The sequence below is a fragment of the Rosa rugosa genome, chromosome 1 (assembly GCF_958449725.1).
Source record: "Rosa rugosa chromosome 1, drRosRugo1.1, whole genome shotgun sequence".
Lineage (NCBI taxonomy): Eukaryota > Viridiplantae > Streptophyta > Magnoliopsida > Rosales > Rosaceae > Rosa > Rosa rugosa.
The window spans coordinates 50,512,231-50,531,192 of NC_084820.1; the positions used below are offsets into that span (position 1 = coordinate 50,512,231).

An 18,962-nucleotide genomic window follows, 5' to 3' on the forward strand; every position below is an offset into this window, starting at 1 on the left:
AAGAAATGTTAGGTTCATACTTATTGGATTGGGATTTTGATCATGAAAAAATTTTGCTTTTTTGCTGGGTTTGAGAAGATGAACATGAAAAAATGTAATCATCTTTTATTACATTGATGGTTGTGGTGGTGTTGGCGAGGAGAGAAGGAGAGTGAGAGGAGAGAGAGAAGAAATAAGAAATTTGTTATGTTTTTTTTTTTTAATAAAAATGTGTAAAAAGACAATTTTAACCTTAAATTTAACGGATCCGTGACGGAATTTGGTCGTAGATACTACGTTGATACGAAAATATGAGTCCAGGTATCACATACAAAGGTATCATTTTGACAGTCCTCACAGTGTCCGGACACTGTTGGTGCATTTTTCCCAATGTTCTAATTTTCTCAAATTCGAAAGATTACATCGGGGACAATAGGCGACGAACGCCTCATTGGGAAAGGTTGTTCTCTTCTGTTTTTTTCTCTTCACTTTTTTAATTTTATTTCTTTTCTTCTTCTTTTAGTAAGCAAAGCATTGCTTATGGGGATCAAACAAGCGTGCAATTCTTCTTGTGACTATAACCTTTCTCCCTTGACCTATCCAATAACAAAACGACTAAATGATATAATCAACTGAACAAAAACTCTGCCTCGAGTAGAACCAATGCTGAAGCTCTCGGGTATTACTCCCATCATCTTACCCCATCATCTTACAAGAGTCGGTGCCTAGTGTATAACCCTACATGTAGAAAGCTTAGAACGTTGTTTTCTTTGTCGTAACAAGTCGCAACTATTGTTTTCTTTGTCAGTAGTATAAATGCAAGAACCAATATACCATCTAAGGTAGGATGAGAACTTGAGAAGTAATACAGGGTGAAAAGAGCATTTACAAACAGTACAGAGATTTGTTATGCATTCGAATAATTTACAAACACAGAAGCTGACAACGATGACTGCTTACCACATTTACATACAATCATAAGCGATAAAACACAGCAAAAGCTAAAAGCATCACACGGTTTAATTTGTGTTGCTGGCTTGGGATAACTCTGGTTTCCTCCGTAAACAGCGACTTTATGCAATCGATGTCCTGTTCATTAAAAATGGCGATCAGTGGAAGTAAACAGATATAATTATAAGAGCAAAACTCTATTAGAACCTACAACACTAACCATGCATGTAGACATCTAACAGCTTCCTGACGAACAGCTCTTTTTGGATCATCAAGAGCCTTGAATATTGCTTGCAGTACCTGTATATAGGAGACGAGTAAGAAACAAGCATGCATGCACACAAATTATAATAGAAGCAAGTTTCATTCGCCAGACAGCCTCAATAAGTAACAGGATTTCAGGATCCACAGTGTATTGCTCACCAACATATGTTATGATAGAACAACTAACCTGTGTTTTCAGGGGAAAGATTCTAGGACGGGGCAGCTCAGACATGGCAAGAAGGCATTGAATTGCAGTCTCTCGAACAAGCTAAACAAGTGAAGAAAAGATATATCAGCCAAAAATTATAAAAGCATTCTAGCCATTGAACATGTCAATACTGGCTTTGTTCACAGTGGCAAAGGCCACAATACCCAGATAACAAATATTTAAATTTACGGAGAAAGAGGGGTGGTGAACTGAAATTGACACATGGAATCGATAACTAGATGCGAGAATGAAATAGAAAATTAGTGGCAGCAGTTTTAGTAAGTCAGCAAAAAAGTGAAGTTCATTTTTTTTGGTCTGAAAAAGTGAAGAGAGATATGGTACCATCATATGAGGGTAGGCAATTAGTCTGGTGAGACAATCAATTAATATATGTGCATTCTCTAGGACAGCTTCTTCTCCTACATGGCCAAGCAGAAAAATAAAAGTTAGAAAGTAATAAATGTGAGGAGTTACGTAAACAAGGCAAGTATGTAGAAGTCATATATCAAAAGAAAATAAATAAATAAATAAATAAATTTAGTTAATCCAGTACGAAAGCAGAAACAAATGTTGGCTACACCACTATACAGTTGGCTTACCGCATTTATCTGTCAATATCCCAGATAGAACTAGCAAAAGACTGTAAAGCTTATCTTTATCCAGAATATCTTCACTTAGTATGGACAATCCATCCAACAGTACTTTCATGAGCTGCAAAATGGAGAAGGTAATGTCATAAATGTATTCCAAACATATTGAGATAGAGCCAGCGGCAAAAAATGTAACTGGGTTTTTTAGTTACCTTCTTGGCGTCACTCAAGATAACAATTAATGGAGCATTGGAGATGAGGTGCGCTGATGCCCGAAACAGCATAGATCTGAAAATATTTATATAAAAAAAATAAAAATAAAAAAATAAAATAAAAAGCATTAGTTTGGGCATGTATGAAGTACAAGGATGACTCTAATCAGGCCTTGAAGTTCTATTTTCAAAACGTCAACAAGTCTTTTACTCAGTGCAATAAATAAATATACAATCGTGTATGTACCTAGATAATGATGAATCAGATTTCACTATCAAGGAATGCAAAATTGGCATCACTGTAGAGAAAAACCGCTGCTTGTAGAGTGGTCGTATTTTTGCATGAAACTTACGGTTCAAACAAACATCAGAATCACTCATAAGAATATGAAATGCATCTGCTGCACTTCTCATCACAGAAGGCAGCTTGCGACTGGTTTCTAGCAGACCTTGCCTCGACTCAGAGTCACCTATTCTGTCATCTGCCAATAGGCACTCCAAGATGATTTTAGTAACATCTTTTACTTGTTCATGACCAATTAGAAGCAAACCTTTCCCTATCCATGCTAGTCCAGTGATGGCATGGACTTGAAGCAATTTATTGCTCGAAAACCCAAGGCATAATTCAGTGAGCCCCACTTTACTGCTGTGGCTTGTTCCAGATCCCCTTAAAACTCCATCCTCGCTGATATTCCATAGTTTTGACCTAAAAATAATTTCCATTGCTTCTTCCAACGTACAGCCTGTTGAAGTTGCTACTTCATTGGATGGTGTACCAAATGTACCAAATTTGTTAATCACAGAACCCAATGCCTGAGCTGCTGGAGTACAACCTTTGACAAGGGCGGTCATAAATAAATGCAAAATTCCTTTTGCATTTGCAATATGAGTTCTTGGACGCATCGCTATGATTACTGATGCAAATAGTGAAAGAATCCATTCATCTCTAAGTGAAAACTTGTCTAGCTGTTCAGAAAGGTGCAAGTTTTCAAGCTTAACTGAAGAACTGTCATCCATGGAGTCCTTAAAAGGAATAGATATGCCCGATGAAAGAGCTCCATAGGCCTTTTGGATTATAATGTTTTGACTTTCCTCTGAACAACTCCCAACAGCAAGCTTCATTGCCATCATTGTTGCATCAAGAAGTCCCTGAAGTAAAAGATGTAGATATTATTGAACTTCTCAGTGCAGCGTTTTAAATTTATCTTTTTCAGCGGTGTGCGAACTGAAAGATGTCAGCATAATGGCTAAGCATCATAACACAAATTAATTACTTTTATTAAAATATACAAAAAAAATAAGAACAGCTTTACACACTTTGTCTTGGACTTGATTGCTAGAATCTTTGCACCTATCAACGCAATTCCACATACTAATGACGAATCGATACAGAACTTCCTCAAGGCCTCCAGTTTCATCGATCCTGAGTCATCTCAACAAAAACACTTCATATCAACAGCAGCAATGGCACAAAGACGAGGAGAAAAAAATACGCTGGAAGCACAAACACTCCAGCAACAAAACACATGTTTGCAATACAATGTTGATAGAATAAAAACACAAATATGGAATACAAAAGTGAGGTGCAGTTTTGGTTGCACTGGTCATGTGCAAAAGAAGGAAATGAGGGTCAAACGTAGTTATATAGATTCCCTACCACAAACATTACAACAAAAGAATAAAAATATATGCAGATGGTTTAAATATTCACCACAAATAAGTAACAGGAAAGCATTAAGAAAAATATTGCTGGAATCATATGTATTATACTAGGTAAGTTGGGAATCCATAAAAGAGAAAACAAAAGAAAATGCATTAAAAACTATCTTTTGATATGCCTGAACATCATGCTACTCGGAAATTTTGTTCAGGCACATATGGCCTGAACCATCACGGACGAGGCACAACACAATCCACTTACTGATATCACAAAAGATTGTCAATACTCTACCTTATGAGCCAAGATGTTTTAAGTGAAAGCCAAACGTAACAAACAATGATACTTCAAATTTGATCATTTAAGCATGATTAGGTGAGAGGCACAGAGGGGATTTCCCTTTCATAATAGTTATTTCTAACATTCAGAATACCTGAAGCAGTCTCTTAATGTTCCGAACAATATATATGAATGACCAGTTAATTTACTTTTAGCTAACAATAAACCCAGGACACTTTAAATAAATCTAGAATGAAATAAATGATGACTCTTGAAATATCTAGAATTCGCTGGGCAATCTAATCAGCCTATAGCATGCCAAGTAAACAAGTAACAGCAAATTTGTGAACTCTGTAGGATTGAACTTTTAGAACTCATAGGTTAAAATCCTAAAGCCAAATTTTCAGCAATCAGAATAATCAAATTGAATTTAAATATAAAAACTAAAACACTCGGGAAGAAAATGTACCATGAAATAATCTTATTGGAGTAGCATTCCAAAAGTTGAATTGTTTTTTCAGCTGACTTCAAATCTCCATGGACCTATGCAATCAAACGCAAAGACAAGATCGTTAGAAAACCGGAAAACCATGCTCAAGCATAAATTAAAGAGAAAATTTACTTGCCATAAAACAAATCCACAGTGCAATATTTAAAATAAAGTAGTCTCAATATGACACAGAAATACATACATAAATTTTGGATAAATTGGCAACTATTGCATCTTCCAGCCCTTGGACAATTTTTAGCATATGATTTGGCCTACTTGCACCAATCTCAGATACTGCTTCCAGTTTTAGAGGGAAAGGCACATTAAAATCGTCTTGAGACACCAATGAAATAGTCTTTTCAACAACAAAACTTATATAGATTTGTGCCTTCTCTGACTCATGATCCATATCCACAAATGAGCCAATGTGCACTAAAGCCTTCAATGCTAGCTTCCATAACAACGACTTGTCAAAATCCACCAAGATGATTGACATGAGAGTCTTCAGAACATTCTCAAACATAGCTGTTGGTGTTTGTAAGAAATATCCAGGGAATGTAGCCAACATTTGTAAACCCTTCACTGCATATCACATTAAAAGGTATAACAGAATCAATATAGTTGTAACTAGCAATTGATATAAAGTATCTAATGATGACTCAATTGGAAGACCAAACCAACTCATTCTAAAGGAAGGGCAAATAACATTTTGTTCAAATTTCAGCAAACGAAAGGAACAGAAAGTGACTACAAATGATACATTGAGATGAGTAATTTGGCACTTGGAGTATCATCTTTGCTATTTGTTTATGCAATATAAAAGAAGGTTTTGTTGGTAGCAGTTAAAACAATTGAATCCAATGCTGATTAACATCTCAATAAACCTCTTATTACTTTTGGTGAGATGTTGCAAGGACAAGAGAAAAAATAATAATGATAATAATAGAAAAGTCAAAATAAAATGTCACAGCCTGGAACTGAAGTAATTGAAAAGAGCAGGACTCTTGCTTACACTTATTAAAAACAAACACAAACAGACGGATCAGGCATTTTTAATATCTCAAACAAGTGCACATGGTAGATATCTATCAAAAAATGGTCATGTTTGACACAACTCTAGGAACCATACAATTTGAGGAAGTGACAAATATCACAAGTATACCAAAAATGGTCACCTACAGCCTACTGAGATACCTAAGTGAGTGTAAACTATAAACAAGTGAGAGGTAGAATTATAAGAAGTCATCGAGCTCCCTTATTTCAAATTTTGAAATATAATAAAGGTCATACCTAGACACAAATTCCTACCTAAGGTCTGCCTAGGTTCACAAAACTCAGATTGTTAGGATTATAACATAACAGGGTAAGAATCTTGTGTTACGAACACATTAACTACATGCAATTAGATAATGCATGTTTGAACAAAAAAGCTTTGTACTGGAAATCTAAAGCTTCACCTTTGAAATAAATATCTGCATCATCAACAACATCATTAGAACTTTTCGCTAAGGTAGAACAAAAGGTAGTGATTAGTGTAGGCGCAGAGCTTTGAAGCATGTAGCAACATGTCTCATCTGCAGTACCAGACTTCTCAGCATGTTCATTGGTTCTCATGATTAAATCTCTGCATGCAGCAATGAATTCCACGCAGAGATAAAGAGCTCCAAAATTAAATCTTTTAGAGGAAAAAGAATTCTCATTAAGAGTAAAATCCTTAGATGAATTCCCCATTGAAATCTCCAGAGTGTTCATTAGGCAAGGGAAGAAACTTTCGAATACCCTATTACAGGAAGCCATGGAAGTCTTGGTTATGATACAAAGGATGCGACCAACTGCATGTAAACTCTGCCTGCCTTGCAAGGGAATATTAGTGTAACTTTCATGACTAGCTATGGAATTGAAAACATTGTTTATATCTTCATCCCGAACAACCAAATTTAGAAACAAAGCTTCATTTTGCATGGTGACCTTTTGTAGAAGAATAAGCGCTTCTGTTGCAATTTCATTCTCTTGAAAGCCAAGACCAAGTAGTGGTTCTGAAGTAAAGGATTTAGCAGGCACTTCCAATGAATTACTTATTGCATGTTTTATAGAAATCCAGATAGTTTCAGCATGTTTTGCCATTCTTTCAGCTCCATATCTAGATGCACAGTAGTTAAGATACTTCAAAGAATCAACCTGCAGGCATACAGAGCAAGCAGCCAAAAAACAGCTTTAATAATGAAGCATTTCCACATGCAGTGAAAATTAGTACACAAGGAACAGAAAAGTAAAACATACAAAGTGGCCAAACCTTTGCTAATGGCAGAGAAGAAGAAAGTTTCTCAAGAAGCAACGGAATAACAAATGGCTCAAATAAAGCTGTGGACGAGAATGCTGACTGCAGAAAGAAACATCTTAATTTAAAATTGTGCAAATGAAACAATAAAGATTGGGTAATAAACTACTGCATATAAAGGATAAATGATGACGTTATATATAGAAGTAGCAAATAACTTCCAATATCACATTACTCTGTTGCTATCTTACTCAATTGCCTCATTGAAAGAGTTAGTCACTAAACTAATGCACATAAAGGATAAATGGCAATGTTTATCGTACAAACACAGAGTACAGTTTTCCCTCAGTTCATATCTCTTCATGTTTAAGAGAAACAAAAATAATTTTTAAAGCCATATGTTATTCGTATAAAACAGGGTATTATCAATGCAGCCTCAGGTGTACAGTTCCAGCATAGAGGATAAAAATTGTGGCATCTATACAAACTAGATAATGCAGTTGCAGCATATAGTAAGACATTGCAGTTGCATCTGTGAATGATTTACTTCTCATTCAGGTAACCAAACTACAAGGTGAAATTCTTTTAAAAACCCGGCAAATTGTCTACATCAGAGCAAGCTGTAAAACCTGGTCATCACGAGGATTCTTATAGATCGAGTTGCAGCCTCATTTACACATTAATGCAAAGAAGAAAGCTGCGTTCCATGATCAATTTTTCCTATTGACTCAATTCTTTGTCTCACTCTTATATTAAAAATGTGCTTTCAGACTCCAAGATTACACTTGGTGAAAACTACTAAAAACCACTATACAGTGTAAAGGTTTTTTTTTTTTTTTTTAATTTTAATTTTAATTTATTATTATTTTTTAATAACAGAGCGTTGCTGCTACCCATACTTTTCTAAAAAGAAAAACTATCCATAGCTACTTTACAGTATATCCAGTTACATTTTCCTACTTGTTACTAAAAAAGGACATGTCACATGCACAGAGTGCTAGTCCAATCAAGCCATAACCAGTGACAATGAATGATTTCTTCTTTTAAGAACAATGTGACATGCACCAGTCTGCTAAAATTAGAAGAAAGTAACAAAAAAGTAGCACCATGTCAAATAGAGAATCATAGCACAGAAGAGCAAAAAAATTAAGAAGAAAGGGCGGCAGCGGTCTCAGTTAAGACGTACCATTAGTGCCTTCGAGAGGTCATCCCTTCTCACATCAGCGTCCTCATCTTTCAGCTGGAGAATGCATAGAGAAAATCACACATCATTTGTCGATGAAAATCAAAGAGTATAAGATTGTAGAGAAATGAATGGCAGGGTGTATATAAGCAAACAAAGAGATAGGCAATTTATCGCCTAAGTCAAAGAAAACAACCATCTGAATACCAGCTTCGATGAGACAGGAACATGGAGAGATCATAAATTTGGTAAGGAAATGAGGATTAAGCTTTTGCATAGAAAGTCGTATTCAAGTTAACTAATATAAATAGACTACTTTTTATTCCAGTTTTACAGTCAATAGGTGCTACAAAGACGATAACGAATTGCAGGTGGCAGATGAGAAAGCAGCAATTACATGTTACTCTTTCTCAATGTCACCTGAATATCTTTAATAATTACATCAGAGATCAAAATTCTATAGCCTTGGGAAGAATGCAATAAAGAAAATAATTTCAGATTTTTCTATTCCAACTTCTAAGAACTAGTTTCCTAGAATGTAACTTCAACAGTAAAACAAAAACAAATACATATAAACATATAGTATAGATTCAAAAACTACAACTAACATGTAAAAGATAAGCTTACATGAGTAAAATGAATGGGAAAGTAGCAACCCAAGAATTCAAATAGATCTCCACAGAAACTTGCAAGTGGCCCCGATGGGTCTGGAAATATTTGGACCAGAACCTCAACAATATGAAATGCTAATATTAAGCAATGAGGATCCTTTTCTCCATCAATGGCTTCAGAGATCGCATAGAAAAGGTCTTCACCCTGGACAATGGAAAAAAAAAAACTGATCAACATGTTATCAGACTCACTGTGAAATGAGACAGATTACTTCTGAGCAATGTAAACAGACATCAGATAAATTCTCAATGAGCATAAGGATAAGGTACATACACACCCACATGCACGTGCATTAGGTCTGTGTGTATATGTAAATGGAATGTGAGTATGTGTGCCCGTGAGTGGGAAGAGAGAGAAAGAGAGAGAGAGTTGAAGTATGAATGACTGAATACTATAATATAATTAAGTTATAGACTTCCTTAAGGAGAGCCAAGCATATAATTGAATCCATACAGACACTTATAACATGAGCATGACAGTGAGGACCATGTTTGAATCGGGCTTGTATAAATCAATTGAAAAGCCTTATCCATTGAACTCACATAGTTTATTTAGTCCAATTTAATTATCCATACAGTTCACCAGCAATCTTTTTTCATTTGCATAAGTTTTACTATACCTCAGTGAAAAAGAATATTAAAAACACACCCATACAGACAGAACCCAAACAAGTTCAAGAAAACGAGACAGAATTAATACCAGTGAAGCAACCTCGTTGGGATAGCGTTGTAAAAGGCATTCCAAAAGCTCAAAGCAAAGCTGCAAGAGAATTAGGACATGAAAAAGCAATTTTGTTTACACAAAGTCATTGGCTATGCATACAGCAGGCCGATATCTTTTCTTCTAACTTGTTGGGCATTAAGAATAGCATTCGCTACTGTACCTTTCTGTCCTGTTGAGCTAAAGATTGCACCGGTAGGTTCTCTCTGTAAGACAGAGCAACAACTTTTGCATCACTGGCAGAGACAGTTCCAGCATTAGCTTGTCTCCTCAGCAGTGCTAAGCAACCAACAAGTGCACCACGTAAAGCTCTCCAATCTGACTGATAGAAGGACAATATCACCCATTTACATTGTGAAAAGAGAGAGAGAGAGAGAGAGAGAGATTCTGAAACAGATGTTACAAAAGAAAGAAATTCCCACCCACCAGCCTGTCTGTGAAGAATCCTATCAAGCTATGAATAGTTGCATTATCTAGTGGCTTTGATGAAAGACCTGTAAGAACTTCTGCCAAAAGAAGTATACCTGAAGAAGAAGACCATGTTGTGAGAGACTTTCTGTTTCTGTCTTTAAATTTATCTTATTAGGTAACAAGAAAAAATTTACATCTAGAATGGTAGTGCTGGAAAAGTTACAATGCTTTTTTCAAGAAAACATACAATTGGAAAAGATAAGTTACAATATTCGTCAAGGAAAGATGGTAACTTTGATAACGGGGAGTGAAAATGAAGAATGCTTGGTGGAATTGGCATAGCAAGATTATAGATGATTTGCAGAAGCTCAAGACTATACCCCTTGCTTGTAGGAAGATTTCCTAATCTAGCATGACAGTTATTATCCCATTAGTATCTTTGCACTTTCTTGAAGTTTCTGAGTATGTATGGGGGATTATGGGCGGTAGTTTCTGTCATGACTCAAGAGTTTGATTTCAATATAGCAATCTATTTAAGCAATGAGATTCACATGCAACCTTTGGTTTAGTTTAGTTGCCAAGTCAGGAGTTCAATAACCATCTATATACTCTATGGGATTCACAGAGCTCTTAACGAATTGAATACTCAAGTTGTTGAAGTTGTGAACCTAGTTTTGTCTCTCTCTTATTTGTGCATTGTTCATGCAGGTAGTGTTTACGGGAATTTAAAGTTTTGTCCCTCTCTAGTCTATCTGTCATCTTAAATGATTCCAATACCCAAGTATCTTTCCATTAGCCCTATCAAAGCGTTCAGAATCATCCCTAAATTTGGAAGGTGCATCTACTGTCAGAAAATTCCTGCAGGCAAGCCTCTTACACAAAACTTGATTTGTTATACCAAGCCTTAAACATCTTTTTCTAGAACCCCTAGCCCAAGTCACAAGTTTCTTAAAGTTTAATATTCCTTCACATGGCATCAGAAGGCAAGAATTTAAAACCTATCCTACATCTCCTAAATTTAGATCAGAAAAAAATAACCAACACCCCCAATTAAGAAGTCCCGAAAATTCAATAAGAAACAGAAGCAATCTCAAGGAACTTACTAGATCCTGAGATCATCAAGCACATAGCCAAAACAATCATCCCAAAATCCAAAATCAGAACTATCATATACAAATAAGTATTCTTATTTTCTAAAGAAAAGCCATCCGCACACTAGTGCACAAAACTTGATTTCAAGCTATCACCCTGATTTACCAGATTCAGGTGTCTTCAGAAGAAAAGAGTTTATCATTCCATACTAAATAACTAATATATTCAAAAAGACACCAAACTTACCACGAGCACGAATGACATTATCCGTGATGGTCAGATACATCCTCATCTCTTTCACCTGTTTAGAAACACGTACATTAGAGACCAGAAAGCGCAATTGAATTAAACCAATATCATAAATCGAAAATCAAAAGTCAATCGTACCAGCACTTCAATAGTCAATAAGTCCTTGTTCACAAGAGAAGTGATGAAATTCAAGCTTGCAGCCTGTAATGCACACACATTTTGGGCCTCAAACTCTCTAAACCAAATCATACATAGGCCAAAATTACAGTAATTTGAACATATATATTCCACAATTATTTATGTATCAATCATCAAACAGGAAAAAAGTGAACCCAGAATTCGGAAATGACAGAAAAGAAAAGGGGTGCATAGCTTATTAGAATTATGAGAACGAAAGTATGAGTCTTTAACATTAAAGATGGCATTAAGGAGCTCAAACTAGTCAAGAAATAATGAAAAGAGAGAAACTTTTGGAGTAGAAATTGAAAAGGGGAGGGCGAACCTGGTCGGCGGGAGGGCGAGCTGTGTCGACGTAACACTCAAGGTGCTGAGTCAATTCGCTCGTTGACGCCATTGTTAGCGAATAGAGAGGTTTTTAGGGTTTTAGGGAAGAAGGAAAGACCTTAAACCCTGGAAACACCGAGTTTGACAGACCTCAGAGTCGGACCAATTTTTGTTTATAGAACAAAAACAAAAACAAATACAAGAAAGAAAAGCAATTTTGCTTTGTTTTGTTTTTGGTTTTTTTTTTTTTTTTTTAAAAGCAATTTTGTTTTTGTTCCACACGATTTATTTGTTACATTCACGCCAAAAGAGGCCTGAAAACAGAAAAATAAAAAATCTAGCTTTCAGGATCTATCCATGCTCTTCTATATCTGATGTCAATGTAAATGAGCCAAGTCGAAGCAAATATTAAGTTGATCAAGTTCCGCTTAATTGCTTTTTATCGAGTTCGATTCAACTCGGCTTGAATATATATATATATATATATATATAGGGGTTCTTGGTTGCGGACGTCCGTACCTAAGGATTAGATACGGATTTCCATTTTTTTCCCCCTTTCCGATCACACATTTAGATCTTAACCGTTCAGTTTTTAGGTCCTAATGTATAGATCATATCTGCAAAATTTCAGCCAAATAATTGCAGTTTTGAATGCCTTAACGATCACCAATTTGGCTGAAATTTTGCAGAGATGATCTATACATTAGGACCTAAAAACTGAACGGTTAAGATCTAAATGTGTGATCGGAAAGGGGGGAAAATGGAAATCCGTACCTTTTGCTTAGGTACGGACGTCCGCACCTGAGAATGGCTGTATATATATATATATATATATATATATATATATATATATATATATATATATATATTTTTTTTTTTTTTTTTTTTTTTTTTTTTCGGCTTGAATATTGGACGAGCTTTAGGCTCGACTTCCATATCAACCGGCAAATGAACATAAAATAATCTTTCCAAAGCAAACCATGAGAACCAAGAGTAGAACAATGAAGCTTAGCAAAAAAAAAAAATAATAATCATTGAACATGAATTTAAGATTAAAACACTTCAATTACTTTCATTTAACATGGGCATTTCTAAGTTTTGGGTTATTATCACAAATGGTACCTGAACTATACCTCAATCTTATCGATGGTACCTGAACTTCAATTTTGATCACAACCAGTACCCGAACTTTTCGATTTCACATTAAATGGTACTTAGAGCCACCTCCGGTCACTATTCCGACTAAAAACGGCATGGGAGGCGATCATAGTGATGATTTTTGATGATTTCAAGGATTGCAATCATATATAGTGATGATTTTTTGGTAATAGACTTGCCTTAAACTTGTTTTTTTTTTTTTTTTTTTTTTGGATTTGACTTTTTCGGCCGGAATAGTGACCGAATGTGGCCTTAGGTACCATTTAAAATGAAATTGAAAAGTTCGGGTACCGGTTGTGATCAAAATTGAAGTTCAGGTACCATCGATAAAATAGAAGATAAGTTCAGGTACCATTTGTGATAATAACCCCTAAGTTTTTGTAGAATTAAAATTTAATGTATATTTAGCTTTGGCTATAACCAAGTGATGTCAATGAAACATTCATCCTTTTCAAGAAAAGAAAAAATTAGTGAGATATTGAGAATATGCGTTACGAGTTACGGTATTGGATAGCAAATGAGAATATTTAGGGTTTAGAAGATCTGCACCAATCGGAAATAGAAGAAGTTTCCTCCATCCTGCACACACTCTAGCTCTCTCTCTCTGCTTTCGCCGTACATCATGCGCCGCTTCGAACGTCTGCAAATTTCTCAGGGACATCCGGCGCCGAGGGTGGTGGTGTCCGGAGCTTGAGTGACGTCGTTCAGGAGGAGCTTCGTGTCCGAGCTCGAGTTCGTCGACGACGAGGGGCTGGACGCAGCGGTGCCGCACGGCGAGATGGGCAGAAAGATTGAGACGTTTCTGTTGAGGCCGAAGATCAGGCCTCGTCTTCTCTTTCTCCTCTCTCTCTCTCTCTCTCTCTCTCTCTCTCTCTCTCTCTCTCTCTCTCTCTCTCTCTCTCTCTCTCTCTCTCTCTCTCTATTAGGGGCAATAGACGTCTATTAGGGGGTAATAAACGTCTATTAGGGGCAATAAACCTTTCTGGCGACTTATGAAATCTCCGACAACCTCTTTGGGGACCTCCGACAAGGTTTTCAGAAAAGTCCAGTGGGCAGCGGCCGGTGACCGGATTCCGGCGAAAGTTGACCGAAATCCGGCGACCGGTGACCGGAATCTGGCAGCCGGTGACTGGGCTCTGGCGAAGTCTCCTATGGTATTCTATTTTCTCTCTCTCTCTCTCTCTCTCTAACCTAAGTAACAAAGGGGTGAGGGTAAAATAGTCTTAAAAAAAATAAAAAACAAAAAATAAAATTAATGGGGTATTAGGGAAAACTTCTTTAGAGTGTTTTGAGTAAGGGGGAATTAAAAAAACTTAATGAGGTAAGTGAGAAACAAATCCCTAGAAATGGGGTAAATGGACAAAAACCCCTCAAAATATTCAAATTCTTAGGTCTTATGCATATATTTTGTAATATGACTGCCAGACTGCCTTTAACAAAAACTATTCTACCTGGTTTGGAATTTCAGTGCAATAGGCATACATGAAAGCAAAGAAGAGTATGAAACCAACCAGAACTTCAGCCACTGGTGACTGGTCCAATGAAGTTTGGATCAAATCGATAATGGTGTTCTAGGTTGACCAAATGGTCGGGTCGGGGGTCATCCTGGGTGCTTTAGTGCTGTCTTCAATATCACCGTACTATGACAAAATCATATCCACCACTTGTGAATTTTCTGGAAATTTAAAAGAGAGTTTGGCAAAAAAAAATAGTACTCATGTGGGTAGAAGATCTCTTCCCATAGAGGCTAGGATTTTTCGATTGGCAATCTCGGCCATTTTGTCAGGTGAAATCTTGCTTGGTGCATTACCAGATTGACAAATATCTAGCGAGGGTATTACACTTCAATGCTACCCTCTTCTAGCTGGCACGAGGAATATTGGCACATTTATCATCTGTAACTTCAGGGTTCATATCTGACTTCGAACACTCCCCTCTTCTAGCTGGTGCTAGAAATATAGGCAACTATGTCCTCCTTGATGGTGTGGCCTTACACAAGGGTCTTCTTCAATCTATTAGTGAAGGTTATAAAAAGATTCAAGCGGAAGGAGATTCTAAAGTCTTCATCAACTGTGTCAATAACAAGTATACGATTTTAATAGAGAAGAATTGTGATGTGAACTGTGAACATAGTAATCAAGGAAATGCTGATTCATTAACCAAGAGACTGAGCTACAGTGACTTACAAAAAAGTAGAATTTCTTAACCAGTTCAAGTACACCGGAAATCACATGCATTTGCTGGTGGTCTCTGTTGGAATACAAAATTACATGTGCTATATCAAAACCACATTGTACAACAACTACTTTGAAATGTCATGAAGCCTCATCCAATAGGTCAAGAAGTCTTTTTTGAGTTACAGAGTCATCAATACTGAGCTCATTTGTAGAAGCTGCTTCAAACTTAATCCACAACTCCCTCTTTAAAGTATTCTCACCAGGATGTTTGCCTTTGTGAACTACTACGCTTCCAGCTTGTTTCCAGATTGGTGTGCTTTCCATGGCACATCTGCCACCACCTACAGGCTCTGTGATACAAAGAAAGAAAGGATTTGAATCAAGATATGTCCAGTATGATATCTATGTGCTCAGCCAAAGAAATAGTAAAGAAGCAAACAATAAATAGCCAATACCTGTCTTGATTTGTTGAATGCCTCCTACACCCTCATTATCTTTTAAAAGAGGCCCATTCAGTTGTGTATCTTGAAGATGACCTACTTCATCTGAAGATTTTTCATCACGTGGCTCCAGTAAAACACAAGTTTTAGGTGGTGACATACACCAATCTGGTGAGGCATCCATGTCGTCAGATGTTTCACTGCTAGAGGAATCACTAGAATATCTGATTCCAGCAGGATATGGGGTAGATTTACGATTACAAACCCGGTAATGTCCCTTTTCCGAAATGGGTTCAAGCAGGACACAAGATTTAGGAGGAGACTTTAAGCATGGAGTCATCAAATTCAGAACCATGGAGCCCCCAATTTTCGACACTGGTGTAGAAACAAAGCCAGACTCAACAACTCCTCCTGTCTCAGTAGTAACTGAATCAGAAGGCTTAGAGGGAATCGGCTCTATCGCTACAAATTCAGGCAAATCATCATTTGCATCACCACTAGTAGTACCAAAAAACGGTCGCCTATCTGTAGTATTAGATGTAACCCTCTCAAACACCATAGGTTTGGAAGGCATTGGGGGTTTGGATGACAGAGACTTTGATATGGGAAGCGGCGTAAGCATAAACAACTGTCTTCCTCTCTGGATAGTGCAGTCAGCACGCCACGAAACAAGGGGAGAAGGCGAGATCAACGACTCTGAATCAGACTCTTCCAGGCTCTCAATCTCTTTCCCCTCAACTTCAGGACTCTTAATCTCACCACTTTCGACTTCACTCACAACCACCGTTTCCACAGGAGCAGAGAGCGCCTTCTGAAATCTGGGCACCCATGGCTGCAATTGCATAAAGTAGAGATAAAATTCAACTCTAGTTTCACTATGCAAAGGTGGGATATGACATTAGGTGGCTAGAAATTCAACTACCTTCAAAGACGAATGCATTTCGGATAAGAAATGTGTGAAGGATTCAACTTCTTTGCTTGCTCCTGCTTTACATTTAAACGCTTCCACAACTAGCTGATCAATCTGTCATTCAATTCAAAATTAATTCCAACAAAAACCCTAGAGATCATCTAATTAACCATAAAATATCACAAAATTACGAATTTCTCAACGGAAACTAGTTCATTAATCCTCTATTCACTTCAAAATTAAATTCCGACAAAAACCCTAGATCATCAAATCTTCCATAAAAATCCCAAATCGAAAAAAAAAAAAAAAAAAAAAAAAAAAAATCTATGGATTCCGGCTAAATTAGCGTGATGGAGAGACAGCAATAACAGTACCTGATTAATTAGGGCTGATAGATCGGACTGAACGAGCAAGAGGCGATCCAAAACGACATCGTTTTGGTCCTCTTCTTTGCGTTCTTCTTGTTCGACCCTCGGCCTCTGCAATTCCTTGTCTTTCTTCTTCGCCGTGGTTGAGAATATCGAGGATCTTCCGCCGCCGTGGCTGTTCGACACGTCCCTCAACGCCTTCCTCACCGGCCTCGATTTCTCTTCGTTCCTCATCTCTCTCTTCTCTCTCTCTCTGTGGCTCTCACTCTCTGCTTTTGAATTTCACCAAAGGCCCGCTCATTTTTTGTCTATTTTTCTCTACAGAGTCCACTCGGCCGAGTTGCCCCATCGTTAATTTGGGCCTTACCCGAAACACATTGTAACCCGACCCGGCCCAATACATACTTGAACCGAACCTGGACTGAATTTCAAACCGGGAAAATCGTCCAAACAGTGTCTGAACTTTTCCAGACTATTAATTTTCATACCTATACTTTGAAAAATATCAAAATGGTACCTGAAAATTTAAGCCCGACTCAATTTTCATACCTGACAACAGTAAAAACGTTAACCCCGTTAATTTTTTAGGAGTAAATCCGGTACTTCATGTATTCCAAATTTCTGCAACTGTGATCAGAAGAAGAAGAAGAGGACGCCGATGAAGTACGCTGGTCCACCCTCACCATCCTCCAGATCATCTTCTTCTTCATCAATGCAAAAATCATTGTCTGCTTCTCAAGTACAAATCTTACTGGCTCTTCTACTTCCATTTCTACTTCTGCCTGTAATTCAAGTTCATAGTTTCTACTGTGTCTGGTGTTGACTTTTTTCTGAGGACAAATTATTGGAAGCTAGGCATTATGTTTACATTGAAAAAACCTGAAAAAGAAAATGGGTTTCGTCCCAATTTTAAGAGGCCTGGAGTTAAAGCATTTTGAGATTCCCTGAAGGTTGTGGACGATATGTGGTTCGTCCCAAAGGAACCATCTTCTACTCCTTCCTCAACCTCATAAACCTTAACTCTAGGTGGAATACTAACCTGCTTCACAAACCCAACAATAATCACCTCCCAACAATAATCAATTTCCTCATCATCTTCATCCTTCCCCCAAAACCCACCTTAAAGTTTCAACATTTAAACCAAAATCACATCCCTAAAAATCAATTCACCCACAACAAAATCAAATCAAATAACCAACAAAAAGCCCCAAAAGTTACTCCACTTACCCTCTCTTCTTCTCTCAGATGAAGAACTCAAGCCCCTCTGACCCATTCCCTATGAAGCCTCAGCTCATCTACCTCAAACTCAACTCTCTGCTTCACAAACCGAAAAAACACCTCGAACTAGATGACAGCCACCAGAACCTTTAGGCAGCAATTCCACAAATGAAGAAGAACCCATTCGTCCCAGATTCAAATACAAATCAATCAAAGCAATTCCACAATTGAAGAAGAACCCATTCGTCCCACGACAGCCACCAGAGTACTTGGATTTTCTGCCTGGAATTGAAGGGCTTGAGGGAAATGAAGGCGTGCCTATCGATTACTTGTTGGGGCGGCGGCACTGGTTGAATTTCTCGGCGTTGGGGTTGTTCCACCGCGCGAATCGGATGTCCGTGGGCGGGTGAATCTAAAGCGGGTTGTGGGCTGGGTGCCGGTTCACCGGTGGCGCGAAAATGGGGCACGAAGTCGAGAGAGATACAGAGAGCACTTTGTCCTTGGTTTGATGAAGTAGCAATTCGAAGAAGAATAAGAAGAAAGAAAGAAAGAAAGAAAGAATCAGTGAAGTGAATCAATTGTGAGAAAGAAAGAAAAGAATTCGAAAGCAGCTGGAAGAAGAAGGTTCACTCCAAAAAAAAAAAAAATTGTTTCGTAAGTACCAGATTTACCTCTAAAAAATTAACGGGGTTAACGTTTTTACTGTTGCCAGGTATGAAAATTGGGTCGGGCTTAAATTTTCAGGTACCATTTTGATATTTTTCAAAGTATAGGTATGAAAATTAATAGTCTGGAAAAGTTCAGACACTGTTTGGACGATTTTCCCTTTCAAACCAGGTGAACACCTCCCTCCACATTTATCTAACACTCCCCCCTCCCCTCATCGTTAATTTCGGCCTTACCCAAAAGCCCAATACATACTTGAACTGAACCTAGACGGATTTTCAAACTA

At 37.4% G+C, this 18,962-nt stretch overlaps 2 protein-coding genes across 2 annotated transcripts; both read right to left on the minus strand.

Moving 5' to 3' along the window:
- Positions 1 to 796: 796 nt before the first annotated feature.
- On the minus strand, positions 797 to 11,910 carry LOC133725297 (MMS19 nucleotide excision repair protein homolog). The gene is made up of 20 exons (XM_062152503.1): positions 11,738 to 11,910; positions 11,374 to 11,436; positions 11,233 to 11,287; positions 9,910 to 10,007; positions 9,647 to 9,805; positions 9,463 to 9,522; positions 8,719 to 8,907; positions 8,095 to 8,148; positions 6,924 to 7,010; positions 6,088 to 6,808; positions 4,833 to 5,212; positions 4,610 to 4,683; positions 3,522 to 3,627; positions 2,452 to 3,353; positions 2,205 to 2,280; positions 2,002 to 2,113; positions 1,745 to 1,821; positions 1,382 to 1,462; positions 1,151 to 1,230; positions 797 to 1,068 (listed from the first exon to the last, which is right to left on the minus strand). The coding sequence occupies exons 1-20, from the start codon at positions 11,807 to 11,809 to the stop codon at positions 1,053 to 1,055; spliced, it is 3,462 nt and encodes a 1,153-aa protein (XP_062008487.1). The 5' UTR covers positions 11,810 to 11,910; the 3' UTR covers positions 797 to 1,052.
- A 3,123-nt stretch (positions 11,911 to 15,033) lies between these two features.
- LOC133740188 (uncharacterized) lies at positions 15,034 to 17,058 on the minus strand. Its single transcript, XM_062168111.1, has 4 exons — positions 16,799 to 17,058; positions 16,437 to 16,538; positions 15,530 to 16,346; positions 15,034 to 15,424 (listed from the first exon to the last, which is right to left on the minus strand). The coding sequence occupies exons 1-4, from the start codon at positions 17,024 to 17,026 to the stop codon at positions 15,213 to 15,215; spliced, it is 1,359 nt and encodes a 452-aa protein (XP_062024095.1). The 5' UTR covers positions 17,027 to 17,058; the 3' UTR covers positions 15,034 to 15,212.
- Positions 17,059 to 18,962: the final 1,904 nt, after the last annotated feature.

What these genes read in the sequence shown, in the direction of transcription:
- LOC133725297 (XM_062152503.1), bottom strand. Translation starts at nt 11,809, where the DNA reads ATGGCGTCAACGAGCGAATTGACTCAGCACCTTGAGTGTTACGTCGAC. An exon ending in GCAATCAAGTCCAAGACAAA is followed by an intron (nt 3,354 to 3,521) that starts GTGTGTAAAGCT and finishes CTTTTACTTCAG; the next exon opens with GGACTTCTTGATGCAACAAT. An exon ending in TCTTTCCCCTGAAAACACAG is followed by an intron (nt 1,231 to 1,381) that starts GTTAGTTGTTCT and finishes TCCTATATACAG; the next exon opens with GTACTGCAAGCAATATTCAA.
- LOC133740188 (XM_062168111.1), bottom strand. Translation starts at nt 17,026, where the DNA reads ATGAGGAACGAAGAGAAATCGAGGCCGGTGAGGAAGGCGTTGAGGGAC. An exon ending in TATCAGCCCTAATTAATCAG is followed by an intron (nt 16,539 to 16,798) that starts GTACTGTTATTG and finishes ATTGAATGACAG; the next exon opens with ATTGATCAGCTAGTTGTGGA. An exon ending in AAATGCATTCGTCTTTGAAG is followed by an intron (nt 16,347 to 16,436) that starts GTAGTTGAATTT and finishes ATGCAATTGCAG; the next exon opens with CCATGGGTGCCCAGATTTCA.